The 20148-nt window shown below is 36.2% G+C and overlaps 2 protein-coding genes across 2 annotated transcripts in view; one reads left to right on the top strand and one right to left on the bottom strand.

The window, feature by feature from the left end:
• The window catches only part of fhl3a (four and a half LIM domains 3a), a 33360-nt gene extending 20059 nt beyond the window's left edge, over window positions 1-13301 (bottom strand). Inside the window, exon 1 of the mRNA XM_043261907.1 lies at window positions 13130-13301. The gene's annotated coding sequence lies outside the window, so the exon portion shown is untranslated. The remainder of the gene's footprint in view (window positions 1-13129) is intronic.
• Window positions 13302-17069: 3768 nt separating this feature from the next.
• utp11 (UTP11 small subunit processome component) lies at window positions 17070-19922 on the top strand. Its single transcript, XM_043260240.1, has 8 exons — window positions 17070-17269; window positions 17540-17601; window positions 18062-18164; window positions 18281-18394; window positions 18480-18573; window positions 18785-18915; window positions 19295-19408; window positions 19619-19922. Exons 1-8 carry the CDS (start codon window positions 17210-17212, stop codon window positions 19700-19702), a joined length of 762 nt encoding a protein of 253 aa, XP_043116175.1. The 5' UTR covers window positions 17070-17209; the 3' UTR covers window positions 19703-19922.
• The last annotated feature ends 226 nt before the right edge of the window (window positions 19923-20148 follow it).

Here is a 20148-nt window from a genome sequence, read left to right as displayed (position 1 = left end):
GAACTGGATTAAATGAATCAGATGAATTAATCGTTAAATAAACTGCTTGTTATGTAAATAAACTTCTTAATAAACTACATTTTTTTAAATGTTTTGTTCCACAGACAAAGTAAGGAATTGAAACAACATGACTAAAAATAATAATAATAACAATAATAATAGTAAAAAAGAGCCTTATGAGCTAATACTAAATATTTGTCTTATGTGTTATCACATTTTATCTCAAATTTAGCAGTGCGTCAGGAAACAGACACATTTGCTCATTCTGTCCCTGGAAAAGGCAAGCTGGCAAAAAAGGGGAAATAAAAATTTTATGCTACAACATGTAAAGGGATCCTGCTAAATGGGAAGCATTCAGTATGATTTACCATCGGAAGTCATTCCAGGATATTATCCTTTTATTTTTCTACCATCCCGTTTATGGTTCTTCTCCTTGGCAACATGTAAACAGTGTCCTAGCTAAACAGAGCAATAAAATACCCAGCCTTCATCATGTAAGTTGTATGGGCATCTCACACCCACGTGATAGCTTATCCTCACAGAGCATAACCAAATGAAGTGTCACAGGTTCCAACGGCTTATGAAATGTTCCAGTCCAATATCTAAATGAACAGCACAAGTTTTTAGTCTTGTGTTGATGTTTTTCATATTGAATCAGGAAGTTTGGTGGGATGGATTGCAACAGCTGGGTTCCAGAATTTAAAGTCATATTCATTGTCTTCATAGGGAAACTGATTTTCAACTTAAAAAACTTAAAAATAGACTAGAGCAAACCAGATTAGTCAATTCACTACGTTAATATTTATAATGTAATTGAATGTTGCAATCCTGATTTAACTGTTGTATACACTACCTTTTAAACTTTTGGGGTCTGTAAGATTTTTGAAAATATTTGTGTGAAGTCTCTAATGCTCACCAAGGCTGCATGTATTTAATAAAAATTACAGTAAAAACTGTAAATATTTTAACAATTATTATATTTTAATGCATCCTAAAATATAATTTATTCCTACATTTGTAAAAATCACCAGGGAAAAATGGACAGAAAAAAAATAGAAAAAAAAAAACAAGTGCAAATATCAAAAAGTGTTTTTCTGCTGTTTTTCAGCCATGAAGGTCTGGTATTTTGTCTTTTGTTCAGCTGCTGGTAATACAACATAAACTGACTTCCTGCTGTAAAGTGACCTATAGCTCAGCTGCATAGTGAGGGTCTTCCTTTGTCAGATGATCTCGGACCTAATCTATAAAACATCTGAACTTCTGTAAGTGCAAGTAAAACCGCTCATATCATTATATTGGGACCCTTTCATTGGATATTAACTGAAAGTCTCAGTTTTCTCAGGAGTATCTTCCAATTTCCTTTACTAAGAGATCTGCACACAGCATCTGACAGCTAGACAAACAATTACAATTTTGTCAGTAACAAAAAAAGCAAGACAGACAAGGAGGATGATAATCGTGATGCACACATGCACAAAAATGAAAATAAACGCAGCGGAAGATCTAGAGACAATGGGGGAGTTGTTCAGGAGGGGCTGACACTCGGAGCAGCTGCATACACACATCTCTTCTCTAACTCAGTTGGTGGTTGCTTTCCACAGCGTAACCACAACCCCACATTGGCCCGTTTCTAATCCAACAGACTAGATAAGATTATATAATGCGATAAAGTTTGGAAATGAGTTGCACCAGACTGTCAGGTCTAATTCCCAATAGTGGATGAAAAAAAACTATTTTATAGCACTCTGGAATACTTGATTCTGCAGTTAAATATATTTGAAAACTGACTAATGTCTCTGGCAACTATATTACTATTTGGTCTCGTCATTATTACAGTATTTACGTTGGTGATGCACAATCTTTAAAAATACCTGAACACTGTTTAATATTCAGCAAATCTGAAAAAATATTCTTTTTTATATTACTACACAACCTTTTGTGATGCCTAAATTTATTAATTTTTCTTTTAAATTATTTAGATTTACATTTTTTTATACAAAAAAACCCCTTAATATCGGTGCATCCCTACCATATGAGTAGGTAGTAGTAATATGTAGCTATTCAAAACTGCAAAATATTACAATCCTAATAAAATAAAAAAAGACTATTACTACGTTATTTACTTTGCTAAACTATATGAAAAGAATCTGAATTAACCACACCGTTTCAACTCAATGAAGAAGACAAAAAAAATGCACCTAAATATAGACTTGCATGTACATGTGCGCACATGTGCAAACACTTTTTTTTCCAGTGGAAGGATCTAAGAAAAACACAACCGCCATTGGCAGCTGGATTGGGCTTAAACATGTCTCCCTTGGTCCTCTTTTATGACTCTCCAAGGACTCATCTAGACCACCTCCCTTCTTTTCCTCGTCATCTCCCTCTTTTTTCCTGCCACGTTTCTCTGTAACCTTTGAGATAAATGTCACATGCAGAAAAGCAAACCAAGGAAAAAAAAAAAAAAAAAACGTTAGCACATGGCTAGACGCATGCCTATAAATTGCCATAAAATGAGGAAGCGTATACTTTGCATGCAAACGGCTGTGGGTGTTGGCGACCTCCAGGGGTCTTTTTTTTTCTTGTTTCCATTCACAGGAGATTGAGCTCCAGGCACCAGAAAGCAGAGCACTGGCCACGCTGCTGGAATGAGCTCACTTCAAAGGTGACCATAAATCAAACAGTTGTGCCCCCGCCATCCGCTTCACCATCCCCCAAAATCCCTTCTGTCATTCTCAAGATGGTGGGGCTAGTGGAGAAGCATTACCTCATAGACTCTGAGCACAGGATTTCTGCACTGTGCCTGTACGGGTCGTTGTTTCATTCGCCAATTCCTTGATTGTAAAACTTCTCAATCCAACTTCACCAAAAACTAATGCTAAAATGCTATATCTGTGGCTCCTAAGTTTGAATCTCAGAGGTACCAAAATGAGGTCAAGTGACAGCAGAAACCCAAGTCACAGAGTTCTGAGGTGGGTGAGGTAATTGTGGGTAACCTCCTGTCGATCTCTTCTGCAGTTCCCATGGCGCCTGTGGTTGGTTGCCGGATCAATGGTAGGTTAAATTGGCGGACGTTAAAACATAAGTTCCCAATCCTGTTCCTGGTTCTTCTACCTTTCTGCAAAGTTCATCTCCAGTACTCATTGAATAAAGTTGAACCAGCTAACTAAGGTCTTCTGGAGTACCTGATAATTACAGACCGGTGTGTTAGAGACAAGTTGGAAGTGAACTCTGCAGGTAGGTAGATCTGCAGGAACAGGATTGTGCACCTCTACATTAAAAAAACTATTTTATTCCTTGCTTGCTAACTCTATGAAGATTTTAGTATTGTATTGAATCTGTCCCCTTTCCCTAGTTGGGCCCTTAGAAATGTCCTAACCTTCCCCCCAGTTTTGGCACCCTGCTCTCTACTGTCAATACATACACCGATACAATGCAATACGTATACTGTTGCTGCATAACAAAATGCACCTAAAAGGCTATAATTAGCATGCATATTAGCATAGCATACATTCACCTAGCTGGAACAATGACTGTAAAGAATTACAATGATTCTAATGGTAAAAAACTGTGAAAAACAATGTATTTCAAAAGATACAGCTTTTAGTACTTTAATAGGTTGTATATTAACATTATATCAGTAATGAAATTACAGTATTTAACTGTAAATTTAACGCAAAACAGTAAAACCTAAAATGTTGTTAACAATTTTTTTAAGGTTGAATTCCGGCAACCACAGCTGCCAGTTTTTTACTATAAATTTTACCGATTCGTTTACAGTGTAGTGTAGGAATTGTCATCTCATAGGTATTAGTAAGTATGTTTCAAGGCACTCACTAAGTACTGTAGTACTTACATTGATTGCTTATGTGATTTTTAAGTCTGATGGGACAAGTTGGAAAAAATAAATGTCTTTGACTTTGCAGAGGATAAGAAGGGCAATTCATCATGGTCTTATCTCGCTGCATCACGTGGGACTCTCTTTATCATGCAGCCATGCAAAAACACCATTTGTCTTCAGTGCCTTGTTCATTGCAAGTGATAAAATGTACGTTCTTGAGTGGAAACAAAAAAACGTTAGCATAGGTAGTTTGGCGAATGCAGATAAGACTGTATAATTATGCAGATATCAAATCAGAAGGCCTCATCTAAGTGTCTATCAAACTCAGGTACCTTCCTCTATCCACAGCTTTCTGCCATGATGTTTCCAACCTCATTAAACCCCACAACCCTTTATAACCTCCATCTGTTCCACTTACTAAAACAAACCTGGTTGATTTACTTGACAAACTGAGTTCCACGGTGCAGTTGTGCATTTTTTTAGGCCAAGTGGAGCAGCTCACCACAGATAAATGAATACGCAGACAGCCAAACAGACCCAAAGCCAGACGTAAAGACATCGGTCTTAGGTGGCGAGTGGCGCCAGGTTCTGCACATGGCTTTCTGAAAATCTCATCATAGATCATCCAAAAATATAGATTTTGTCAAGACAGCTGCATATTAATAGGAAAGACTGCAGTTTTTGGGCTGAGCTTGCAGCCTATTCAGCGTCAAGGCATTTTGCTCTATGTAATATTCCTGTATGTGAAGCATAATGCACATTATTAAATATCTGCATTCCTATTCTTATGGCTAAGTATTTTGTTCTGTTTTCATAATCATAAACAGTTTGTGATTACAAAAAAAGGCTTTTAAGCTTAACATTTAACAGTTAGACATTTTCAGAGTGAGGCAATGCCTTTTAGTGTCAGCACTCCTGTATTTGAGTGTAGGCAATCTGGCTCTTGTTTTGTGTAATTACGCATTTCATCCATTTTCTGGCACTGGTTCAGTATCCCTATGTCTCTTGTATATAAAAGAATGGCAATTTTATGCCATGGAGAAAAAAAACAATGGGGAAAATTGTAATAAAGGACTGTTTTGGCTTATTTTCTAAAGAGATAGAAAATAAGGTCTCTCCATATAATATCTTTTATATGGTTTACATTGTAACTTGTGTTCTGGCAAAATGCTAATTGTCTCTTTAGACAAGAGATGCATGAATTTCACTGAAAGAGGAAAATCTGTAATGCAAACAGCATGACAGGATGCGACGTAATGCAACAAAACTAGATGGTCCCCATTATAATCAGCTCAGCTGTCAACACCGCAAAAATCAAAACATAGCATGCATGAAGTGTAGACAGCACTGTTGATTATAATGGAAGCGATTGAGCTTTGACACTATTCGCATGTGGACATATGCTGCATCCAAACGGTTGAGAAGTGTGTTTAAAAAGTAATTCATGGTTAGACTTCACGTGCGACTGCAAATCACTGAAACATTCAAAGGGGCTCTGTCTTTGTATTCTCAAGGTTTTGCTCAAGGCAGCCTTGTCAACAAGTGTCAGACAACAAGTGTCTTTGCTTTCTCATCCCTCTGCTCTTATCCAGGCCCTCTGCACTAAATCATCTTCATCTTTCTATCCACTATAGCCGCCATCCTTTTATAGACACAACAAGGACACTTTCTCCCATTTATGGGCTTCTGTGAAGTGCCGGGCCGTGGTCAGTGAAAGTCCTGTGAAGGTGTTCACTCACAGAAGGTGACAGCTACCTCCGCTTTCCCTGTTCTGTGGAACATTGCAAACGAATAAATCTCTTTAAAACCTCTGCGTCAGGTAGGATTCTCACTCTACCAAAAATGAGTGGCTATGAATACAAGGGAAATGCCATGATTTTCTTTGGCAGCTATACATATTTACACATTATGACTCAAACTGGTTTCAAATCATTTTTCTTTTTTGATATTTTAATATTGTAAGATATTTTTAGATTTTAAAATGACTTGTCGATGCCAATAGCCTTGTGGTTAATGTTACTACACAAGGAAAAAGTCGTATTATAGTCAATGATGAAAATAGCAAATGCTTAATATTTTGGTGGTAACACTCCTATTCCAAACTTTAAAATAAATAAATTAATAAAAAGAATAGTATACATTTATACAACACGGGTGTATTAAATATAGTTTTATAATGTTACAAAATATTTTTTATTTAAAAATAAATGCATCACGGTTTAAGTATTAATAAAATTAATAATAATTTCAGATTGATGTGCCTGTCTACATTTTCTTATGACAAACCGAATATGTTTACACTCATACTAAGAAGTGCATTTGACCGTTCACGCATCTGCATTGCACTACCAGATTTCTCCATGATGCAAGTATTTTGCAGCTGTTTACTTAAGAGTGGAACACTCTCGCACAGCTGTGCATCACATAAACATCAGCATAAATCGGAGGGGAAGGAGACAAAAAAATTTCAGAAGCAATCCTAGCGAGCGCTGGTTTTTTAAAGCATTCCATTGCAGTGTGCTCCGTAGGTCAGCAACGGGCGAGCCGGTTCATCGTGCTCCATAAAAGATTATGACAGCTCATATGCCGTCGAAGTCAAGGTCTGTTTAGAAGTCCAAAAGCAACCGAAATGAGTCGTTCATCACTGCATACAAACACAAAACAGATGCACAAACACGGAATGGAAACACTCGAGTCAGATTTCCTCTCATCTGAAATGATGTCACAGCCATTTGCTCTCATCTCTTACAGATGTGGAGGCTAATTAAACATTGGGAAGTGATCAGCACTTGCAATCCAGACTTGGCACCCTATATCGGGCTTAAAAGTGTCTGCCTACACATGTGGATCTGTGCATGTGTGTGCATAGGTTAAGATAAGTCCTGTGCAAAAACAGGAACTGTGTGGTGGTGAATTGCATGTGCAAGTTGTAACAATTGTGATTAATCCTACATAGCTTGTCGGAAAATTAATGGCTCCTCTTGATGATTCCAGGCCTAGTAAAAAGCTAAGCAGCTGGGCCGCTGTCTCAGCTTTACAACCAGTAGTTTCAAGTCTAAATATTAGTTTTAATTTTTCCAACGCTTTACATCTAGTTTACTATTCTCTAAATGCTTCTACGCTTTTACCACTGAAGAGCCAGCAGAGCTTTTACTGGATCAAATTGACCATATCTGACAAATTACAGTCACATTTTTCTGTTTGTAAGTGAGCATGTGTTAAAGACATGGTGACAGTAAAAGTATTTTAAATTGTCATGTAGAGATGAATGATTATTTGGTCAGTTATTTCCTTTGCTTAATGGAACATACACTGTGAAAAATATTTTTTAGCAATTGTAAATACTGTATGGTTTAAAAGAAAATTTGAGATTTATAATGCAAGATTGCAAGATGTTAATATTAAAAGGCAATTAATATTTATGTAAACCCTATATTTGATGTCCAACAAATATTAAATCACTACTTAATTTAATGGCAACAGCAGCATTAAATAATTTACTTGCATTCAAGTGGATGTTGCATTTTGCATTTTACGACTTAAACAGTAAAATTATGCTCCATCTGTTTAATATAAAGTGCTTGTTATGGTGTATATTTTAGTCTTGTCTATAAAATGTAATTTTCACTTCAATGTTTCTTCATAATCATTTGGGAAAAATACTCTTTTGAGTAAAAAATGTAAATCCCATTGCTTTTTTCCAGTACACTTTGTGACCACTGAATGTTTTTTTTTTGTTTCTTGGAATGTTTCTTAGAAATGTGTGGTTAAATATTTAAATCTGATGTCACTGATAAAAGTTCTCTGTGTTTGAGTGCAAAGAACTGATTAATTCCAGCAAGACGGACAGGGTGGCACAAGACAGAACATTAAAAACAGTTTGATTTATCAGAAAAAATAAATCAAGTCAAATTAATCAGTCTGCAGGACAGATGTTTGAACCATAAGTTTCCAGCATGTGGTGAGTCACCGGCAGATGGAGAAAAACTCCCAGTCATGAAGATGAACAGAGCAGCTTGTATCAACCCACATCTCTATTCACTATTTATAATGGGCTGTTAACACTCAGGTAAGATATGCTCTTTCATTAGGTTGCATTAGCAATATATTGACATCTAGAATTGTTTTTAAAGATACCCCATGTTTATTTATTTTTCTCTTTTTGATGCATTTGATGAAATCATAGTATTTGTAGCGATTTTGGTTTTCCAACATCCTTAAACTACAGATTTTATTTGCACTGGATCCAGATTTCGCAGGAAACTCCCTGCTGCTATACACATATTTCACTCCGATTCTGATAGCATGTTACAGTAAGTTTGACAATCACAGCTTTGAGAATGCCAACCAGACACGTTTTATGTGACTCTTACAAGTACGGACCAGTGTTTACGTTCCAATGTGGGTATTCATTGTCAGGTTGAATGCATCTGTCTGACAGATTTGGGAAATTTTCCTCTTGGGAGTTGGTGATATGTGTGTGAGACGAGGAGTGAATGAACCCAACCCTGTTACCGTAGCGCTTACAGTGTCTATTACAGCCCGCACCTCTGTGACCGGATTCCTGGATCTGTACAGAGATGAGGTGTTCAAAGGTGAATCAGGGACTATGGCTGGGTGACAAAAGAGTGTGGATAGATAGATTGCACAGTAACATCTGTTGTTTGTGATACAGCTGGTATGATAGACATAATAAGCGATGACCATTAGAAAAATGGCGATTGCTTAATCCGTGTAACCCACAGATGTTTCCTGATGCAACTCATGCATACAGACACATGCCATCTGGCATTGCTAATCATACTTGTAAGGTCTGATTCAGCAAGTTTTGAATGCCTGCTTATGATGGGAACTGCAAGAGTCCCATTTTGATTCTATTAGTGATTTATTTCGTATATTTGACACTCGGCCGGATTTTGCCAAGTTGTCCATAGGTGTGTCCATAGGTCAACATATTTTTTCTTGACCATATCTCTACACCTAAACCTAATCTTACCCATGAGTAATCCGATTTAATGATAGATAAATGAAAAGCACCAAACTTTAAGCCTAATCTTTACAAAAAATTATAAACTGGTTCTTCAAATCTGATTGGCTAATCACAATTTTGTTCCAGGGTCAACAAAGATGCTGGCCCAGCAATATGTCGCACTTGGTAAATTTAGGTTAGTGATATGTGAAGTTTTCAAACAATGAGATATTGTTCATAACCAATGTTGACTTTTTAATTGACCTTTTTGCAGTCTTTTAAAAGACAACATAGACAACAACTGTACATAAATATATTACATTTTATATCCTTAAATAAAAATATGGCAACATGTCATCATTCATTCGTTTTTATAAAATACTACTGACAAAACTACACTGGAATGATTTAAGTTTTCCAAGCCATCAAAATGCAGTAAGTAAAATGTATTTGCACGTATGAGCTTATAAGAATGATTTATTCAAGAACTGAACTACACTAGCTTCGCAATTGATTTGATTGATCAATTTTGTGTGATTACAATTATTAGTTGCAATCTAATTCACTCGTAAGAGTAATTTTTTCAAAGATCAGACAACATTAGTTGTACTATCTTTGGTTTTGACAGAATCATTTTTACAAAATGGAAAAAGACACTTTTGTAAAGCCAGATAGTATAGTCTACCAGAAGGGGTTTAACCAGCTAAATCTTGGCACACTGGTTACAGTGACACAGAGCAGCATATCGGAGCAAACAGTAAGTGTTGGAGTGAAGACCGGAAGAAAGACAGACAAAGGAGTTTAATAACAAGTGGCTCAGAGCAAGGCACTAACCGTCTATGAAAGACAATAAGGCCTGAGAGGAAGAGCGGGGAAAGGTAAACAAACAGTACAAGCGAGCAGATAGCACGCCGAGCAGAGGGTCAAGTCTCTTGGGGCCCAGGCTGTGAGGATCTAATTTCATCCATTCTTTCTCCTTGGTCTGGGAGGAAGCCACCATCTCACTGAATCACAGATGCACCTGGAGTCCCCCGCAGGAAACTCCCAGTAACTTCCCTTTATTCAAAGTTAACGCTCCAAACAACCAGTTATATGTCCCACATGAGCCATTTTAAAACAAATGTGGCAGTAGAACACAAAAAGTCTGAATCTTGAGATTTTCGCACAGCGAGCTTGTGTATGGGACAGTCCCAGAGTTGACGCAATAATTTATGATGATGTAAAGAAGACAGTAAACACAGTGTACTGGTATGTGTTATTCAATTCGAGACATCTGAATTCACATTGCTTCATCTGGGACTCTTTTTAGAGATGAATTAAAGGGTTTATTGTCTATTATCTTACACATTTGACTACAGAGCTGCTTTATTGATGGACAGATGTTCAGTCAAATTGATTTGCATATGGGCAGTGTGATAAATGTTTATGGCTTGGGCACACATGTATGTTCTTTTTGTGTGTCTTCCTGCGACTTGTGAATGGACAACTACGTCCAGTGTATGTTGTGCCCAAACAAGTGGCAGTTTTTGAATAGAATATCACACTACTCTTTATGTGCTGCTGTATATAGCATGTATAGTTAGAACAATATGCTTTTTTGCATAAAAAAGCAAGCAGTAAGCAGTTTTCAACAGAGCTCACTTTATGGGAAACTTGTCATAAAATGCATTGCACTCTGTCCAATCACTGATGAACAACAGTCTATGCATAAGATAAAGCCTGCCCGAAAACAAAACACACAGTGCTTCCAAAGAATGTGGCCATGATCACACTGCAGTCACATCGCCCTGACCCAACAGGGAAAAAACAAATGCACCTTCAGTTTCTGATGGGTCTGAATATTATAGACACCAAAAAAAAAAAAAAAAAAAAAAACCCCCAAAGATGTCAATATCACACTTTATGGACTTTTTTGAACTTTATAGACCTTACAGACTACCAAAGAGTGCACGGATTTTTAACCACAAAAACAACAAACCAAATTTGGTTGTCACAGCAGGACAATTGAGAAACCATGGCCCTTAAGAGAAAACCCTGTTGTGGTTAGTAAAAAAGGAATACGGCCCAATTTATGAACTTGGATTTCTTTGATGGATAATATGAAGAGTTATTCACAAGCCACTTTTGATGAAGCACTTTTTATGTATAGTATATACTGAAAACAGGAAAGTAAAAAAAAAACCTGGTATATTTCTCAATTGTATGAAAGGTAATTTACATTTCTTTTTTTTATTCTCACAAGCCTCAATTTTTTTGAACCGTTTTGAATATCAATTATTTTAAAATGTATTTTTTTCCAGCTGGAATTTTGTGCTGATCAGTTTATGCATTCTTTGGTGAATAAAGTAATAATTTCTTTGAAAAATATTAATAGAATTATTATAACAACTGAATTTATTGCATTATTTATCAATATTCGCTTAGATAAGCCCTCAAATAAAACACCGTGGAAGATAAAGCACTGAACAAATTTAAAGCTGGCTTAGAAGCTAGTATATTTTAATAAAAATAATATATAACGAATCACAGTGTAATACAAATACAAATAAATACGTATAAAAGTTTGGTATATAAGAAAGTACTTAGACAGAGTATTGAGCTTCATATGTGCCAATCAGTTGCTATGAAACAGGCAGTTAAATCAGTGGTACTGCGAGACACACTAAGGCTTCATAAAGTTTGTGGCATATATATGATTTTGTTTCTACACAAGCACCTCTGAACTCCCCCCTCTTAAAATAATGAATGAGAGTGGAATGGCAGAGGGCTGGCGGCAGACAGCATGGGAATCTGGCTCTGAGGTAAGCACTTTCAAAGGCTTCTTAATGCACCAAAAGACAAAGTGATGCACCTCAAAAGATCTCCCTGCTTTTTTCTCACGCACACACAAATAAGCATGCCAGCACATGTCATACTACACTTAAATCGCTGAGCACAACCCATTAAAAACACTTTAAGGGTTAAAAACTCAATGAGTCACTGAATATGAGACAACTGACTGGCTGCCTATATGCGATGTCTACAGGACGCCAGAAAACAGAGGCCAGTCACAGCAGCTGGGTTTGAAAATAGAAAGGAAAGAGGAAATGAGTAGAGGACGCAGTTCTGTTCTTCCTGTCAACTTTTATGATCTACTCGCTGCAGTTTTTGCCCAGTTGTCAAGACTTTCCTAAGACAGAAAGAATTGCTTAAATGACAAATCTCTGCCAAAGGAGTTTAGTCATCATTCAGCGGATCTTATTTATCAAGAGGACCCACCCATTAAGAGATAAACTATTTCCACTCACCTGTTTCCAATCACTCAAGGTGTGCCTTTATGAATCACATCACTCGCTGATATGCGTAACCCATTTCCTGTTTTATGTTTAACTCAAGCTTACTTTCTATAAACACACACACTACATATTATGAGATGAATCAGTAAAGAAATTAAAACGGTAAGTATTATAATTCTCAATGGGCTTTATTTTATTACCTCAGTAAAAGGGGGCTGTAAAAATGCACTGTCAGAAGTAATTTGCAGCGGGAACCTTACGAGGAGTTACTCAAAGTATTCACTACGCCTTGGAATGCAACATGTCTTGGGATGAGGTGTGTTCAAAGATGAGCAATCAAGTTCCAACCTGGATCAGCTTCGACTAAACTCAGGAATATGTCAGACCCCCACAGCATGTACGCCTTTGTTCAGTTTTTCTAATGGTTATCTGCATGCATGCATTTAATGCCAATGAAGACTTAAGGTCTGACTGTGAGAAAACTCACACAAATAACTGTCATGTCGTGACACGTGTGTCAGATTCCACTGAGAATTACAAGTGTGTGAAGTACAAAAAGTTCACCACATGTATGTCAAGAAACTTGACTTGAGGGAGAGTGATGATAATAGTGTAAGATAATAGTCTTTCTCTCATTCAAGTATGAGTAATGAATGGCCTAGAATGTATTATATTTTACACCAAAGTCCAATATGAGAAAACTTTTAACACGGGATGCTATAGGATTTTCTTTCACGCACCTAACATTCATTTGATAATTTCATATACTGTAGTTAAAAAAAGCATGTTTGTTTTTTTTTTCCAACTTTTCCATGGAAGCTATATAATTGTTGGTCAAAATATGTTTTGGGCTTCTGAGGTAAAACTAATAGCTACTTCTACAAGACATGCTGCCATAACCTGGATGAAAGAAAACCTGCACAAGTCATCGATTTTCCCTCTCCGGTTATGAATGAAGAACGGTTTGAAAATCATTAGCTCTCTGTCATGTGAGTCTCAATTTAAATGACGAGGTGGAAAAGTTAAGTTGAGAAGAGGGCTTACCCTTTCAAAACTCTCTCGGTCTCTGTCCGTGTCGAGTGTGCTAGGGTCAGTTTAGCTGGCCTTTTTGAATAGCTCTGTAGTCCTGTTGCTGCTCACGGGTGTGCAGAAGCGTTCAGCGCTCTCTCAAAGCACCGAATGAGAGAGCGCTCGCGCTTAACTCTTCCATGCGCTACTATAGAGGAAGTTGAATGAGTCACAAGCTCCCGCCCCAATGGACGAACGCTCTTCCTTTTTTTTTTGCGAAGAAAGTTTCATTGAATGATCTTTAAATTGAGACAGTTTGCAGTCTGACTTGCCGTTTGCAGTTAGCTCAGAGCGCAAGAGATGTCTAGCGGTGCTAAATGAAAGTAACACAATACCCGTTACTTGAGGAGAATTATGGCAGTGAACAACTTTTTTTCTCATTCCGTAACCGACTGCTTATGGGGGATGGAGCATATTTTAGTCTAGGTTAGATCAACAGAGCTTAATTTACTTTTTTGTCTAATATAGTTTAATCATTAAAATAAAGAAAACGTGTTTCCTCTCTCTCTCTCTCTCTCTCTCTCTCTCTCTCTCTCTCTCTCTCTCTCTCTCTCTCTCTAATTGTCTTCTTTAGTGAAAAACATGCCATGTAGCTTTAGTTTAGTTTAAGTGTATGATCGAATTTAAAATGTTTTGGAAACTTTCATTAATGTTAAGATTTTACATGTTAAATATACCTATTTGTAAATTACGCTAATGTATAGATTTTAAAAATATGCAAACCTTTTAAAAATGTTAATAAGTTGCTAGGGTGTGATGTGATGAGCGTGAAAGTAAAAATATAGGAGAATATTAAAAAAGGTTTAAAATATGATTTTATCTTTCATGCTTCAAAATATTTATGTGTTTAATATTAAAAAGTGTATTAAGTAAAAGAGATGGGATAGAAATGAAAAGAGTGTGGTGATGGAAATGATTGTGATTTAAAACCGCTTTTTTCACTCTTTAGTAATGGATGAACAAATCATTGCTACATGATATTTGCTATGGAAACACTTCAGGCACTTACATGTATTACTCTTTAACAAAAAGGTAAGTGTCGCATTAATATTAGTTTTCGCTGTGTGGTTATGTCTGTAATTTAATGCTTAAGATACAATATAAAGAGCCTCTTGCAAGATAAAAAGAGAGTGACTTCGTCCTTGTACTAATTCAGGCAGCCACAGAAAACACTGAGCAATTGTTGTAAATGAAATGATGCAATTTGTGTCCAGCCATATCATTAGATATTATATAACTGAAACTAAATTAGTAACTGTGTCTTGAGTTGACTTGCTTGTATGATTTACTTACAATAAATGGATTCAACGATTGCTTCAGAACAGGTCGTGCATGAACTTCCCAATGAGTTCATACATAATTTAAATTCATTAAATTACACCCCTAGCAGGAACAACACCTCGTGTTTTTCTCTTTAACATGTTATGAAGTACCAGATGTCTGATCCTCAGCGTCAGGACTGTAATGCCATTGGGCTTTTATTGCCACTCTTTAACAGTTTAAAAGAACGTTTTTATCAAATTTCACCAAATTTAATCAAGTGTAAAGCGTGAAATACCTCTACTGCTTAAGATAATCATTGCACTTATCCCTGAAAAAGCAGACAACTGTGTCCTTGTCTGTCATATCTTTAGAGGTTTCTTATGTCTTTAAAACCCTTTTTTATTGACATTTTGTACTGCCAGCTCAAACTGGGTAATGTAAATAGCGGGGTGACTGTTAATTGTCCCATATCCACTCTTTACAGGGATTTGTGGTCAAATTTTGAGAGTGAGAACCAAACATTCAAGAGAGACCTTTTCCTGGAAGGATCTAGGGTTCAGACAGTGTTGTTAACATCCTTGGTAAAACCTGAAATTATAAGTTTTAAATCTATTAAATGGTTTCCTCTGATTTAAAAAAAACTCCTTAAAAACCCGCTGACACAGGAATAAAACGTGAATAAGTTTTCCCACAATCTAGACTATCCACCGTTTACAAATGGAATCAAGCAAACTGCGTCTATTACTTGAATATGACCGCTCAAAAATGAGATGAAACCCGATTTAACTACGATACAGTGTAATTCATATGGGAGCTCCTCTCGATTTGGATTAATCTCACTCTTTGTGTATAGAAACCCTAGTTTGGTTAAAAAAGGCATTCCGAGGTCTTGAGCTCAGCTACTGGCCAGTAACATTATGTCATTTGTGTGATTTTTAAAGGCCTATATTAAAAACCAAACAGTAATATATCTGTCAAGCAAGGGCATTCCAGAAACTCCAAGCTATCATAAACCTATAACCTCTCGTTTTGCCCATTTGACATTCTGCCCTCTCTTAAACACAGGTTTGGATATTTAGTCGTTCCCTAAAGATTTTTCTTTGTTGAGAAACATATATAATCCAATTAAAATTCAGTCAGGGAAATGCTTTAAATCTCATGTTTTTGTTTTACATGCTTTACTGTGGTTTATTTTCTTTAGGAAAAGTCCACCGGGTCGCTTGATTTTATATATCTAGCATAAAGAAGTTGAAAGCCCACAGACCCTGGGTCAGTCAAGGCTATGACATCTTTTGGAAAAAGTGATCCCACGAAAGGGTTTCCTTCTCAGTAGAGTCTACAGTTTTGCGAACTGTTTTGTGATTTTTTTTTTTCAAACATTAAACAGGAAAAAATGGACAAACATGTAATATGATGTAATATATGAGTTTGTCCTTCTTCAGCTAAATTACAAACAAAAAGTTTCATAACTTTCATAGTGCTTAATTTTGTAAGTTCCTGTACAGTGCCTTGTATATTAAATATATAAAACAGTGGGAAAAGACTTGCAGCACCGGAACATGGTGTTCTGTATTTCTGAGTAATGCTAGAGGAAAAGCTGGTTGTTATTTCAAATCTGCCCTTGCTTATGTCCCATGCCCTGTATGTTTTGACACACCAAATGGCTATTTCTGCCCCCCTTTCATTCTCAGAAGACGAGCCAACTAATGGATGAACTGGACCTTCAGGGCTATAAGAGGCACACAGGTGTCGTCATCAGACTTTAGCTCTGACATTTGTCACTCTGATGGCTGAAACCTGTCCTTCTGCTTAAAGATACAAATTAGGTATCTGGAATGGAGTAGGACACCCTTTAAAGACCCTGCTTGAGAAACACCAAGTATTATTTGTTAGTGTTAACCAATCTCTTTGGCAGATAAAAGCTGTCATTATCATGACCAAAATGATCTAAAGCGTCAACACACTGGCCAGGATATATAAACTAAGTGTCTCAGCACCCAAGGTTTGTTATTGAGTTCTTCCCTGCCGTGAGCCTGGCTATCTTCCTCATACAAAACAGTAGACAACTCCTGTGATGGATATCACTGATTAGATGGCCATATAAAGTTAATGTTGTGGTGTACGGTTGGTGTTAAGCTTGTTACTGGAGCTTTGCGATTTTCAGAAAGTGTGGTTTTTGAAACAAGAGGGAATGATGGGATTTGAAAACACAACATTTACTGGAGTCAAAAACAATTCTGACAGAATGGAACTTTCAAAGTTTAAAGGCAGGATATGAGAGTTTATGAATGCGTGATTTCAGTGGAGGACACTGCCATCTGCTGTCTAAACTCTTTCACACTGATTTTAAAATTAAGCTAGGCCTCAACAACAAACTGCTTTTTGTTGTTGCTGTTGTTGTTGTTGTTGTTGTTTTTAATGACGTGTTTACACGGTTAATAATACTGATGAATAGGAATAGGTAAAATATGCGATTCACAAACATTTGTTTTCTTTACTCTATCGTTTATATATTGCTCATATTGTTGTATTATATTACTTTTTATTTCACAATAGTTTTTTTTTTTATCCAAAAATGAATATTATTTACACGTTTGATAAAGATGGAAATATAATTCTTCCCCGCGAATCTGCTTCTGAGAAATAACACGCTACTGCCGTGCTCCATCGTATCCACGTGAGTTCAGTACCACATTTGCGAGGTTGTGTGGTGTACGTACGAATTCCAGTCTAGGTTTCTTCTCTTTCAAACAATCGCAGTTGGGTTTGTTTTCAGACAAAGTAGTTACAGCCATGTCTTCTTTTCGAAAAGCCTTGAAGTCTAAACAACGAGACCACAAAGAGCGATCGCAGGTAACTTAACGATGGCCTCAGTTTGGTTACTCGCGTGCTGCCTTGCTAAATAGCGATTTTAGCAATTTGCTGAAACCTCGTTTAAACTCTTTTAACAGTGTTTCAATTGTATATATTGTTTATAAATTAATGTACGGTAGTAGTAGTGGCAGCGGAAGAGTGGGGCTAAGCGGAAAACAGACGACAGCTTTAGTTTATATATCATTTCCTAGTAGTGAACGGTTTAGCTTTCCATATCTTGTTTATTAACCTGACTCTTTCCAATCTCAGCTCGGTTTCAGGAAACATTTGGGACTGTTAGAGAAAAAGAAGGACTACAAACTTCGTGCAGAGTAAGAAATCACAAAATCTCTCTTTATTGTTGTTCCTGGATGTATTATGTGTTTTGGTTTATGCATTTAGGCGCACTACCATTAGATATATTACTGCCTTCTATTTGACATTTTCTGTGATGTTACACAATCAATAATTTGTTATTATGAATTGATTAAACCTCAAAGGTGGGAAAAGGTTCATGTTTATTTTTTTTTCTTTCAAAACAAGAATACGAAAAAGTAGTATATGTATGTATGTACATGTATAGTATGTTATTTATGATTGGAAATATTAGAGTTTATTGTATTAAAGTATTGGAGTTTAGATGTAATAAATGTCAATAAAATAATAATAAAAAAGGATCATATTACATAGGGCTATGTACTTCAGATTTGTTTCAGATTTCATTTGAATATAGTTGAAATGGTGCACTTTATGATTTACAAACACTTATCCAACCTGTTATTTGTAATTCAGTGACTACCACCGGAAACAGAAGACCCTTATGGCCTTGCGCAAGAAGGCCATGGATAAGAACCCTGATGAATTTCACTTTAAAATGATACACAGTCAATTAAAGGTTTGTCATCTCTTAGTACTACTGCTGCATTTGATTGTCATAGACTGCATTGAGAGCACATCTACACTAGTTTTTTTTTTTTTATGGATACCTCTGCTTATTCTGCTACTCTTCAGGATGGAGTTCACGTGATCAAACCAAAAGATGACGCGATGACAGAGGAGCAGAAGAAAGTGATGAGGACCCAGGACATCAGATATGTGGAAATGAAGCGAGTGTCGGAGATGAAGGTAGGGCCGGTTCTTCCTATTCATCTGTATTTGGCTTTATCCCTTTAAGGATGAGATTAATGGCTTAAATGTTCCTGTTTTTCAGAAAATCGAAAGAATGAAATCAGAGCTCCACCTTCTTGATGTTGATGAGAAAAATAAAAATAAACATGTTTTTTATGTTGACTCAAAAAGAGAAGGTAATATTGTATAGTTACATCTGTTGCATAGTGTAAGAAATTTTATTATAAACAGTATTTTATGCTGTCTACATGGCTATGCCAATAAAACAATAATTTATCCAATATGTAGTATTGCTGCGGACCCCTTGTTGAACTAGACATTTTGTTTATTTTTTTTATTTTTTTACATTTTTATAATATTTTTAAATCTGTTACTTTTTCATGCTAGTGGAGGACTTTGACCTGGCCACACACCTCAACACAGTACCTGAATTGGTGGGACGAGCATATAACAGACCTACAATAGAAACCCTGGAAAAGAAAAGCATTATGGGAGCAGTGGATCCTCACAGTATAAAAGTAATGTATTCCCTGTATAGCATTCTATGTACTAAACCTATTTTTAGTATTTTAGAATATAAGTATTTTAGTGTGTACAGTGCACTGTTAAATTATTTCTTCATTCAATAACCCATTTGTAGTAGTAGTAATATAATAATAATGAGTGTGACTTTTTCTCACTTTGTAATAAATAGTTATAATTGTATGAATAGTAGATATTGTAATGACTTTTGTCAAATAATGTGTATATATGTAATAATATTTGTCCCATGAAAATGCTGATCTTGTTGTAAAAAATGTTGTTTTGGGGGGGTTTTTTTTACAGCTTTGCATTTATTGGCCTCTTTTTTTTTTTTTTTTTTTTTTTTCTCTAACCTGTTTATTCAATCTTTCTCAGAAACTTGCGAAGCAGAGAGAACTTCAGTATTTAAGGCTTTCACAGCGTATTGACAGAGAGAAGAACATGTTTGTCATTAGTCAAAAAATTCAGACTAGAAAAGATCTACAACAAGTAAGTGCATTCATCTACATATCACCTAAACCCCTCGACATGGGCGCTTGTAGTACTGATTAGAATCATTTCAGCTTGTTAATGCTTGGATTTATCATTTATCTAACGTTTAAGAAACCTATCTTGTCTTACGACAAAGTATTGGATGTGCTTTCAGAATGCATTTGTTTTCATTGTGTGACATCTGGTTTGTATTTTTATGTTTTGCAGGATAAGGGTAAGAAAGTCAAAGTCCGTGAGGAGAGCAAAAGTGTTCCAGCCGTCTATAGATTTGAGGCCAAGAGAAAAAGATGACATCTTTGAATCAGCACACAAAAGAGAAACTCACTCTTGTGGCCGCCAATCAGCAGTTTAATCTGTGAAGTGGACTGATTCTAAGGATTTGGCTTTCACTTCTATCACATAGTCTGTGAGGCCATTCTGGGAATCATACACATTATAAGGCAAGGAGTTTGTACATATTTATTGCAAAGTCATTTGTTGCTTTAAAATAAAGGTTTTGGATTTTTCTTTACTTTGTTGTAGTTCTTTGAGTTTAACTGTAGATGGCACTAGCACATCTCATCTGATCTCATCATATCTGCAAGCATGTTACAAAATGATCAGCGTCTTCTGCAGAACTTTTCTTTTTTTTAAATGTAACTAATTATGACTTCAAAATTCAGTTGCAACTCTCAAGTTACTGGAGTTATGTAGCGTTTATATTACATGGCCTATCACCATAATTCAGAAATATTATT

Source organism: Puntigrus tetrazona, chromosome 16 (assembly GCF_018831695.1).
Source record: "Puntigrus tetrazona isolate hp1 chromosome 16, ASM1883169v1, whole genome shotgun sequence".
In the NCBI taxonomy this organism is placed as follows: Eukaryota; Metazoa; Chordata; class Actinopteri; order Cypriniformes; family Cyprinidae; genus Puntigrus; species Puntigrus tetrazona.
Note: the sequence above shows the minus strand (reverse complement) of the source record. Positions and strands in the feature narration are given on the sequence as shown.

What these genes read in the sequence shown, in the direction of transcription:
- utp11 (XM_043260240.1), top strand. Translation starts at nt 17,210, where the DNA reads ATGTCTTCTTTTCGAAAAGCCTTGAAGTCTAAACAACGAGACCACAAA. An exon ending in GACTACAAACTTCGTGCAGA is followed by an intron (nt 17,602 to 18,061) that starts GTAAGAAATCAC and finishes TTTGTAATTCAG; the next exon opens with TGACTACCACCGGAAACAGA. An exon ending in TGTTGACTCAAAAAGAGAAG is followed by an intron (nt 18,574 to 18,784) that starts GTAATATTGTAT and finishes TTTTCATGCTAG; the next exon opens with TGGAGGACTTTGACCTGGCC.